General features: G+C 37.8%; 1 protein-coding gene across 2 annotated transcripts in view; it reads right to left on the bottom strand.

The window, feature by feature from the left end:
• LOC149834557 (phospholipid-transporting ATPase 2-like) overlaps positions 1 to 12,281 on the bottom strand; it is a 220,273-nt gene that overhangs the window by 45,993 nt on the left and 161,999 nt on the right. Inside the window, exons 17-18 of one of the 2 annotated variants that reach the window (XM_090011481.1) lie at positions 5,955 to 6,061; positions 5,313 to 5,447 (exon numbers count right to left, since the gene is read on the bottom strand). In XM_090011481.1, the coding sequence (XP_089867607.1) occupies positions 5,313 to 5,447; positions 5,955 to 6,061 (242 nt within the window). The remainder of the gene's footprint in view (positions 1 to 5,312; positions 5,448 to 5,954; positions 6,062 to 12,281) is intronic. The other variant, XM_090011482.1, reaches the window with a different exon arrangement.

Raw genomic sequence — 12,281 nt, 5'->3', positions numbered from 1 at the left:
TGTTTGTTGTGCACAAGTGTTCTTGGGTGTGTATGTTCACACATTTATTCTTAAGGTTGTTGTGTTATCGACTAAAGTATCTTGTTGAAGATACTTTCACATGGTATCAGAGCCTCGTTGAAGAAGAAGAATTGCGACTCGCCTTCTTTTGCATTCCTCGGGAAGCGTGCCTTCAAGTTTTTTGAAATCAAAGAGGATCATCTTCTTCGAACAATATTTTATGAGCTTCTTTTGTCAAGAAAGACGCAAAAAGTAATTAAGGTACATATTATCTCTTGCATTCTTTCCTCTCTAATGGGCGAAAAAGACTCTCATTTCTCTCTTGGGTTTAAGCTTAATGGCTCAAACTATCATGTTTGGGCCGGTAATATGGAAGCCCATATTAAAGGAAAGGGGCTTTGGGGTTACGTTTATGGATCCATACCGGAACCGGAACCCAAAATTACCATTGTTGAAGGAGGTGATATTAAGATTCTTGAAGGAGATAAAAGACAAAAGGCCCTTGAAGAGTATTCTAAGAAACATGATGATTGGGAAATTAAGAACTTCAAGATATTATCTTGGATTTTCTCATCCGTTGAGACCAAGATAAATGCCAACATCATCAAATTCAAAAGGGCTTCCGAAGCTTGGGTATATCTTGAGAAAATGTACACCTCAAGAGATCTATCTCACAAGTATTTTCTTCAAAAGAGGGCTTTGACTCTCCAACAAAATGACATGACCATTCGGGAGTACTTTGCCGAATTATCCTCTATTTGGGACGAGCTCGCAATCCTTGAACCTAAATGGAGTGGTGAGGCTATCGAATTAAGGCACAAACAACTTGAAGAAGACCGGTTCTTCAATTTTTTAAATGGCCTTAGACCCGAATTTGAACAAGTTCGGTCCTCTCTTCTCTCCGCCTTCACATCCCCCTCACTCGAAGATGTTATCACCAAGCTAAGTGGTGAAGAAACCCGTATGGGGATTGGCAAAAATAACCCTAGCATTCTTGTTACTTCTTCTACTCAAGAAGATGGTGAAATGGCTAATGTCGTGTCAAGACCGGGAAATAACATGAGGACTTATAGACCTCCTCATTTCAAGAATCAAGGTCAAGGAGGAAATGATCGGTATGGCAAAAGAGACTATAGCAAAGTAACTTGCTATCATTGTAAAGAACCCGGACATATCAAACCCTTGTGTCCTAAATGGAAGAAATTGATTGCAACGGCTATGGCATCTCAAGTTGAAGAACGACCCCCTTTATCAAGTGAGTCTCTTTCTCTTCAACAAATCGTGGAAGCCCTACAACCTCTTCTCAAGGGAGGTACTTCCGGAGCCGCTATGTCATCCTCTTCCCCCGGTAAGACATCTTGGCTTTTAGATTCCGGGGCATCCTTTCACATGACCCCTAGTTATTGCACTCTTTCAAATTTTTCTAAAAGTGCTTTTTCATCCTTTGTATCAACTGCGGACGGTACATCTCTTGAGATTAAAGGAATAGGTAATTTTGAAAAACAAGACTTCTTTGTTCCAAAAATTCGTTTTATCCCAAACCTTAACCTAAATCTTCTTTCTGTTTCCCAACTCTCGGACCATGGTTGCGATATAAAATTTTCTTCTAATAAATGTTGGATACAGGATCGCCAGTCCGGGAGATTGATTGGGGAAGGCTCTAGAAGATGAGACCTCTACTACGTAGATTTTCTTCAAGTTCCCAAGAGTCAATTTTGCAACGTCGTCCAAAACAAAGACATTCATGTATGGCATAAGAGATTGGGTCATCCCAATATTGTTAAAATCTCGTACTTGCCTTTTGTTAAACATCTTTATAAAAGTGACTTTTTGTGTAATGAATGCATTCTTGGAAAAATGAAATGTTTGCCCTTTCCTCAAAGATCCATGTTTACGACAAAACCATTTGAAATTGTCCATTCCGATGTATGGGGACCGGCTCCGGTAATGTCTAAAGGAGGTTTTTCATATTATGTAATCTTTGTGGATGACTATACTAGGTTTTGTTGGATCTATTTCCTTAAACATAAACATGAAGTTTTTTCAACCTTTAAAAATTTTCACATGATGATTTCAAATCAATTCAATGGATGTTTAAAAATTTTTAGGTCTGACTCTTGAGAAGAATACCTCTCAAATGAATTTAAGGGTTATCTTGAAAATTTTGGAATTCTTCACCAAAAATCATGTCTAAAAACCCCTCAACAAAATGGGTTAGCCGAAAGAAAACATAGGCACATCATTGAAACAACTAAGACTTTGCTCATTTCTCAAAACATTCCAAAAAATCTTTGGGCTGAGGCAGCCCTTACCTCTGTCTATCTCATAAACCGACTTCCATCGAAAAATTTAAACAAAATTTCTCCCTTTGAAAAACTGTATGATAAGGAACCTGATTATAGCAGGTTAAGGGTCTTTGGGTGTAAGTGTTTTGTTCTTACTGATAAGAATGACAAACTTTCTCCAAAGGCCATTCCTTGTGCCTTTCTTGGCTATTCTGAAACCCAAAAGGGGTTTCGTTGTTATGATATCAAAAGTGATAAGTTGTATGTTTCCAGGAACGTGAGTTTTTTGGAAAATGTTAGTGGATTTGAAAGTTGTGACCCCCATAATGAAAATATGGATTACTCTTTTTTATTTGATTTACTAAATAAGGACGATGATAATAGTGATAATGAGTCAGATCAAGGTAACCCAAATGGACTTGAAACCGAGGAAAACATCTCCTTGTCTCCTTCGTCACATCAACCTATTGAATTACCTAGAGACCCTATCACCTACTCTCATAGAGATCAAAACAACTTTAGGAGTGCTCTTGACAGATATAATGATGCCAGTTCCAGTGCCTCTCAGAATGAAGTGATCCCTCGTAGAACTGAGAGAAGTAGAAGGCCCCCTTCTAGGTTCATTTTCTATGACTCTTTCTCACCAAGATATAGAGCCTGCCTTAGTGCCATCCACTCTTATATAGAACCTAGAAATTTTGAAGAAGCACGTAAATGCCCTGAATGGATTAATGCCATGGACAATGAACTTGAGGCTCTGAGAAGAGCCAAAACCTGAGAATTCCAAAATCTTCCTAAAGGCAAGAAAACAATAGGGTGCAGATGGGTTTTCAAAGTAAAAACTAAAAGTGATGGATCCCTTGAAAGGTATAAAGCTCGCTTGGTTGCAAAAGGATATAGTCAAGAATATGGTATTGACTATGAAGAAACTTTTGCTCCTGTAGCTCGTATGGTCACTGTTCGATGTCTTATAACCGTTGCCTCTATCAACAAATGGAACATCTATCAAATAGATGTGAAAAATGCCTTTTTAAATGGCGATTTAAGCGAAGAAGTCTACATGGATGCTCCTCCTGGAATGGAGACTCCTAAGGGAAAGGTGCTTCGTCTTCAGAAAGCACTCTATGGCCTAAAACAAGCTCCCAAGGCTTGGTATGATAGATTTAACTCTGTTATGATTGAGAATGGTTTTTCCTCTTGTTTTACTGACACTGCTCTATTTGTTAGAAAATCCAATGCAGGGATTGTTATTTTACTTCTGTATGTTGATGACATGCTCATCACTGAGAGTGATTCTAACGGGGTTAAAAGTATAAAATCTATCTTAAAAGATAAATTTGAAATGTCTGACTTGGGTTTTTTAACTTATTTTTTGGGAATTGAAGTGGCATACTCTCTTCGAGGATATTTCTTATCTCAAACTAAGCTTGCTTCTGAGATCATTGACAGGTCAGGTATTACAGATGAGAAGCTGTGTGAAACTCCTGCGGTAGTAGGAGCAAAGATGAAAATTGATGATGGAGTTCCCCTATTGGATCTTACACCTTACAGACAGCTTGTAGGGTCCCTGATGTATCAGAGTATTACCAGACCAGATATATCTCATGCAGTCCATACTGCAAGTCAATTTCAGCATGCGCCTACATCCGTTCACATGAGTGCCATCTTACGGGTCGTAAGATACATAAAGGGTACTCTAAATAAGGGAGTTTTTCTGTCCTCTTCCTCTGATTTAAAATTGATTGCTTATACTGACTCAGATTGGGGAGGTGACCCAAATAACCGTCACTCCACCACTGGTTTTTGTGTGTTCTTAGGAGACTCACTAATTTCGTGGAGATGCAAGAAGCAACAAAAGGTGTCGCTCTCCTCAACTGAAACTGAATATCGTGCCATGGCCACTACTACCATGGAGATTGTTTGGATTCACCAACTGCTAGAAGACATGGGGATCAGAATTGAAGGACCCACCAAGCTATGCTGCGACAACAAAAGTGCAATCTACATTGCAAAGAACCACACCTTTCATGAGCGGACAAAACACATCGAAATGGACTGTCACTATGTTCGTGAAGCATATTTCCGAGGAGTTATCGACCTTCCTTATGTCACGTCCGAATATCAGTTGGCCGATTTCTTTACTAAAGCCCTGTGCGCTCCGCGGTTCAACTTCCTTCTTGGCAAACTATCGGTCATCTTGCCCTAAGTTTGAGGGGGGGTGTTAAATTATGTAATCAAACTTGTAATTTCGTATATATATTTTATATATATAAGGTAATACATATACATATATATATAATATATGTATATGTATTTACCAATTATATATATAAAATATATATAGTCATAGTAAGGGTAGTTTAGGAATTTTACACATATTCTTTTTCAAGAATATGTTTTTTTTGTATTTTCTTTTTTCTTTTTCTTTTTGTATTTTTGTTTTTTGCATTTAATGCATTGTACATGCATTGGGAGGGGCCCAACCCACTAGTCGTTGGACCCCTCCAACGGTCACATTTGTGACCGTTAGAGGGGCTCCAACGACTATGTGGAGCCCCTCCCAAGGCCTCCTCCAAGCCCTATTTATATGGGCAGCTCCTCTTGTATTTCTCTAAGGGATTTGGGATTATAGCCAAACCTCTTTAGTGTTTATGAAACTTATGGGTGCAAGTGCACATTTGTGATTCGGTGTGTTGTGTTTGTTGTGCACAAGTGTTCTTGGGTGTGTATGTTCACACATTTATTCTTAAGGTTGTTGTGTTATCGACTAAAGTATCTTGTTGAAGATACTTTCACAGGGATGACATGAATAAAAATAGGTTAGTGCTCAATGTAAAACCTTGTGCTGAACTTTTTGGTTCACATAATTATTTTCATTCTGAACAAGAATATTCCCACTTCAGAGTTTAAGAAAGTGTCATGATTTTAATCCCGGAAAGGCCACCCTGTGTACCAATAGATACAAAGGCAAGAGGAAGCACTGTGAGAAAATGGGCAGAACTTGGATAAAAGAACGGACCAGTTTACCTGAGCCTTTTGTGATGGTGTAACGCGGCAACAAACAGCAGTTCTTGACAACACAGCCAATTCAGCAAAAGCTACACGTTTATGCTTAAGTGCTATCTCAAGGGCCCAACCATCAATAACAAAAGCAACATCCTGCTAGAAGAAAATACCAAGACTAAATGATAATCATAAGAAACCTGCAAAACCATGAACTGGCACACTTAATTGGCTATAAATTGTATGCAAATTTAATGTGCTTCATGTGCACAAAATCTCAGGGCACAAACAGGATAGTGTTTTATCTTGAACGGCACCAAAAAGGGTTTATTTGCAAAATTATGGGTGTCTTTCTAAAGAGTTGTGATTTTTGAAGACTATCTAATCTACTTAAGTAATTCCAAGGTTACAAGTTTATTGAAACATCATAAGTGGTGCTATCTACAAATAATATACCATTTGATTCTGAAATCTGAACTGTAATGGGTAACAAAAATTGGTGAACTTGTTGACATCTATATGTAATGACTGTCAAAGCATCCCTTATTTTAGCATCATAGAACCAGTTAATTGGTATTGCCCATTCACATCCAATGATTTTGGTAATGCAAGAAAAAAAATGGTTTACAAGCCTATTTGATAGGTAAGGAGTGGCAACTCATGTACCTTAGGTTCTGAGGTCGTTATTCGCATTGTAAGCAACACCCTTTCCAAACTTCTAGAAACTTCATCTTCCGTCCTTCCATTAATCAATAGAAGTTGTCCTTTCGGTTCTGCACAATAAAGTTATAACATAGAATTAAGCAGTGATCAAGTACGGTTTAATAGATTATGTACAACCTAATACTCCTAACAGATTGTATGAGACCTAGGAAGAGTCAGGCACAACAGAAACACAAGTTGCCAAAATAATATACAGGTAATACTACTACCAGACCTGGACACTAGTCAGCAGTTATGGAACTATGTTATATTATACATCTAATCTATAGGTTCAGACTTCAGAGTCCATACTCTACAGTAATATATGTATAATGGATAATATAAAATATAGAGTGTTAGACAATGCAGTTGAAGCAAAAAGGAAGAGTGTTTGCTATGTGTACATCTTGTTAAGATTAATGTAATATATATATATATATATATATTGTTTAATATATATAATGCAAATATTGTAATAATATACATAATATATATAATAATATATTTTATATATATTGTAAATATATATATAATATATATGGGAGTCAAGTCAAAGCTAGTTTGACTTGCTCCCAATGGCTAGAATTCTAGCCATTGGGAGCTCTCTCTCTCTCTTTAATGAGAGAGGACTTCCCCTCTCTATTTTACTTTTTCTCTTCTTCTCTTCGGCGAGCGAGAGGTGAAAGGAGAGGGGGGAAGCGCAGGGGATGTCAACAAGGGGGAAGAAGACGGGGAGAGAGAGAGAGAGAGCACCGCCCCCGGCGATGCTCCTGCGAGAATCGGGAGGGTCGGGGGTTCTGGTTGCCTTACACAGAGAAAGGATCTCATTGGGTCGCAGTGCCTTTTTAAAATGAAAAACCCCTTGCGAGGGGTTTAAATAGATCACGGGGAGGGGGGTTGTGTGGACCCGGTGTAACACCCCGAAATCTTAACCCAAATTTTTGAGAAAAAAAAAATTTCAACACAGCGGAAACCAGTCGTACCATAGGGCCAAGCATTCCAGAACATTACAGGTGAAGCAAGACCAAAACATTCTTTTCATTTCAAGATCAATGAAAATTAAGATCAGAGTCCTCTTACTATTCTTGGAACAATAAATCCAAAATCCCGATCGAAACCTCATCCCGCAGCCGCTCCTAACTCCAATTCTTCACTTAAAATTTATAGGAATTAGACTACAACTGTCTAAGTAGGAAATCTGTAACTTTTAATGTGGTACATCATGAATCCAGTATCTGATATGGGTGTCAAGTATAATGTTCAGTATATACAAAAAATAAACGAAGGTCTATACTATGACAGTCAACAATTTATCAGAAGTTAACTGACAGGTAACATTAATAGTAGCATTTATATATATCCCACCACCACAATATGAATCCACACAATTATTCAGAGAAATGCAATTATGACAATTCATAATTCAGGTACGCATTCACACCACAAGGCACATCCATTATGCATAAAGAAACATTAAATCATACCATAATGCACAATTTTAGTACAACAAGACATTTAACATACATTGAAAGTTAAACATCAGGCATCCACCAGACATATAACAATTAAGAAAACAGATAACATATGCATGTTCTAATGTATAACAGGAAAATGCATGACTTATGTGTAATGCATGGATCATCTTATTATCTTTCCTTAAGTTTCCCTTTCCATATGCATGCCCTATTAAATGCATACAATTTAAGTTCCTCTTTTTAATTATCATTGCTCGCGGATACACCAAACGGGTACAAACCCCGAGGTCAAGTAGGTTCTCAGGGTAGCTTAGCACACAATTTGTATTTTATTACTGGGTTCCAACTTAGCCCTCGACCGAATCACCTTCGGAACATTAGACCTCCACATCTAATGTCGGGGACACAAGGGACACTCCACGCCCACAAGTGTCACTTCCTTGGTACCATAAACAAACTCACAGTTGTGACCAACACACCACTCCCGGGTAAAGTGGCAGACTCACCCTAAAACCGTGGCCAGGAGAAAAAACTTCAATATCGGGTTCAAAGGACAAAATTACAGCACACGGAGTTTTTGTATCCTCACAGTCTCCCCAAGACCGGATCTCTAAGATTCTCATACTCCAGATGAGAACCCCTGCGAGAACCATTATGAGACTCCAGCCCGTGGAAACACATCGAACAGTGTAATATAGAACAATAATATAAAGTATGATTTTTGTGATGCATTTAAACAATTAAAGAAAAAGCAAACCCAAGCTCAAGGCTCTCCAGATTTGTGATGATTTATCTAGACCATCGATGCATCGTATGTAAAAATCATAACAACTTGCAATGTATGCAATAATACCAACATGATTCCAAATGCACATTCATTCATACCATTTTAACAATGTGCATGAGCTTCCACAGTCATATGCATGTGTGACCATCCATGTGTAAGTGCTTTCATGTAATCACTTAACACATGCATTCATACATCATCCATAAGCACATAAGGACATTTATACCTGATTTTACATGCTAAACACACATCGATTTATCCATGTGTAAGTGCTTTCATGTAATCACTTAACACACAAGCATTCATCCATCATCCATAAGCACATAAGGACATTTATACCTGATTTTACATGCTAAACACACATCGATTTCGTGTATGCACATGTACTCAAAACAAATCCATAAATGCACGATAAATAAACATGTCCCATCAATATAGGCACAGGAAACCTTTTCATGTGTTAACATCCACACACATGAACATAACCCAGATTCAACAATTGAAACTTCAGGGTTGCACGCATTCATATCATGTATGCGCCTATATCAAAACAACTTTGCCATGACATATTATTAGACATCAATTACCTCACATGTTACAAACTATAAAGCATGCTAACATGTGCCAAATGCATGTGCACTCATGTAAATACAAACCCAATCATAAGCATGCCATTTCCCAGTCATATGCATCCTTACTATGGGTGTTACCTACATCACATATGTGTATTAACCAATGCATATCTCCTTTAAGTGTATGAGTGTGCACATAAATTACACACGCTCATCAAAAATATCACTAACCGAGCCATGACCTCATTCATAAATGCACAACCAGTACAATGAAATGCTAAGATAACATTTCACTTATTCGCCGGGCAAAAGTGTCAGCTTTAGCACATGCTAGGGACGATGATCAGGCTTACCAATCCCGAACCCGCTATCCTCCTAGCTAAACATCCAACTAAGTCCCAAAATTTTCTTGTCATATGTTATATCCATTGCTCCCCATATACTAAACATGAGTACCCATCATAGTTATCTATCTGATAAATATGACTCAGTTGCTCTTGTTAACAAAAGTATCATATAACTTAAGATTTTGTTCTAATCGATTTATTTTCAGCTAAATAGCAATTAAGCTATCCTGAAATTTGTGGTAAACTATCTTTTTGCTGACAACTGTCCAATATAGAATGCAGTTAAACACAGAATAAGTTCAGAAACACACCTCGGTGGAATTTAAAAGAAATATAACATTTTATGCATAAGAGTACAGTATCTAATCAAACTAATTTTAAAGAAAACAGATAACATGTTACTTCTTCAGCCAGATTCAATAATCAGTCACAACCAAAATAAGATCAGATCTGATACCAGCTCCAAATGTGCCAATATTCAGGTCATTCATGAACTGAAATAATTTCTTACATACAGCTAATGTCCACTATTAGAATTAACTGCTAATAGGGTATATAAGAAAAATAACACTGATCTTAAGTGCATCCACACAACTCATCAATCAAGAAGGTAGGCTTAATAATGTATCTTTTTTATTCTCAAACGAGATTAGATAAGCAATAAAACATATACAGATTTGCTTAAAGATTAAAATCAGATGTGGAATTTTCCCATGCAGTTCATCAAGAAACAGGGTTTGATCAAGAAAAACTAATTTGATCAAGAAACAAATATGATCAACATACAACTAATAGAATTACACCAGATAGAATGGACATCACTTGACATATACAGCTACAATATAGCCCCTTGATTTTTTTTTCATATGTGTATCACAACAACACGGGGTTTACATAGACACCTAACAGAATTTAATCGGATAAACTGAATATCACAGAAATTAAAACAAGAAACCAAATCAAGATTTTAACTCACTTTAACGTGAAGATCTGAAACATAAAGATTTCTATAACAACTAAATTCCCAACCATACCATCTATGAACCAAGATCTCTGAGTAAATCATATCTCCAGAAACCCCCCCTTCCTCATTCAGTTTATCGAATCCAAAAATAGGAAAATCCCCAAATCCGACACCAAGAATCGAAAAATCCCCCCCCCCTTCCTCACGGCTGGCCATCCAATACCTCAGCCAAACCCCCCATCGATTTTGATTTGAGGGTTTTTCAGGTTAGGGTTTAAATAGGAAAACCCCCAAATCGGAAATCACGACTATCGAAAACACCAACTCACGGGCCTGCGTTTTTCCGGTAGCCAAGAACCCTATCAAGAATGACCGAGCACCCAATGTCTTGCTTTCTTGACCGACCCACAACACACACAGGATACAATCAACACTAAACAAGAAAAGTGCAGAAATCCTACATTTTCCGACGACTGGAGTGTTAAAAATAAAATTGTATCCAAATACTCGATAAGGGTATTTTTGTCTTTTATCATATAGTATAGTCCACTAGGGACTGAAATGTAATTTAACATTATAATAAATAAACTACCATACAGCTTAGGCACAACAGTCATATTTATGACTATTGTGCACAACAGTCAAAATATGACTGTTGTGCACAACAGTCAAAATATGACTGTTGGGCAGCAGTCCAACTAGACGTTGGACTGCCACCCAACAGTCATAATATTGACTGTTGGAAGGCAGTTCAAAGAGCTGGACTGCCTCCCATGTGTTGGAGTGAGGATCCCTTGTTATTCCTCAATGCTTTTAGAAGCATTTGAGGGTTTTCTCTAGAGTTTTTCCCATCTTATAGGCTTGTATGCCTCTTGTGCTGTTTGGTATTTTTATCTCTTTTGAGATTGTATTTGGTCCATTAGTGACCAACTTTAAGTGAGTTTATTAAAGCCCTTTGTTGGCATTGTGTTTGTTTCCCTATTGTTCCATTGTACCTTGTCTCATTACATGGTATCAGAGCGAGGTCCTTGAAAGAAGGAGAATCTCGTGAAGGAAGTGTTCTTCGATCATTGATCATTCCCTATCTCCTCTAGTCTAAACTCAAGTATTCATTATGGGAGAAAGAGAGTTCGCCACCGTCATCACCTACAAACTCAATGAAAACAACTACTTGATGTGGGCGACGACTATGGAGAATCATATCAAAGGAAAAAAATTGTGGGGTTTTGTTAGTGGTTCTACTAGTGAACCACAACTCAAATTGACTAGAAGAGAAGGAGATCAAGTCAAAGCCTTGTCCGAAGAAGAAAAAGAAAAATCCTTGGAAGAATTCCAAAATAAATTGGAAGATTGGGAGACAAGCAATGCACAAATACTCTCATGGTTTATGAATACCATGGAGTTCAAGATCGCCACCAATATCATCAAATTCAAGAAGGCATGTGACGCATGGAGCTTTTTAAGAAGTACTTTTATCCAAAAGGATATGGCTAGACTTTATTATCTCCAAGATAAGGTACGTAATTCAAAACAAGGAGATAAAAGTGTAATAGATTTTTACGGTATCTTATCTCCTATGTGGGATGAATTAGTCATGTTGGAACCAAAATGGGAAGGTTCGGCTATTGATATGAGAAGGACCCAAATCGAAAGAGAAAATCTTTTCTCCTTTCTTTATGGCCTTCGACCGGAATTTGAGCAAGTAAGATCTTCCTTACTTCATAGGACCACTTCTCCTTCTATAAGTGAGGCCCTTGCTCAAATTTGTCAAGAAGAGACAAGACTTGGAATGCACAAGTCTAATGATGAGGTCCTTGGTATGGCAAGGCCTGGAAATTTTGTGAAAACATATAAACCACCTCACTTTGAGAAGAAGTTCAATGGAGAAGGACACAATGGAAGAGGATACAAGGGAGGATACAAAGGAAAAATTATTTATCATCATTGTAAGGAACCCAGACATATAAGACCGGAATGTCCCAAATTTAAAAAGGTGGCCGCCTTAAGTGAAGAACCTCAAGAATCAAGAAAAGGGGGCAGTTTCAATGAATTAAATCTTGCTCAAAAAGCAGAAGCCGTCTCACAACTTCTTAAGGCTACACCTTCTACATCCGGAGCTGCCATCTCTTCCTCGTCTCCTCCAGGT

Source organism: Nuphar pumila, chromosome 6 (assembly GCF_984573655.1).
Source record: "Nuphar pumila chromosome 6, dmNupPumi1.hap1.1, whole genome shotgun sequence".
Classification (NCBI taxonomy): domain Eukaryota; kingdom Viridiplantae; phylum Streptophyta; class Magnoliopsida; order Nymphaeales; family Nymphaeaceae; genus Nuphar; species Nuphar pumila.
The sequence above is the reverse complement of the archived record's forward strand: the minus strand, read 5'-3'. Positions and strand labels throughout refer to the sequence as shown.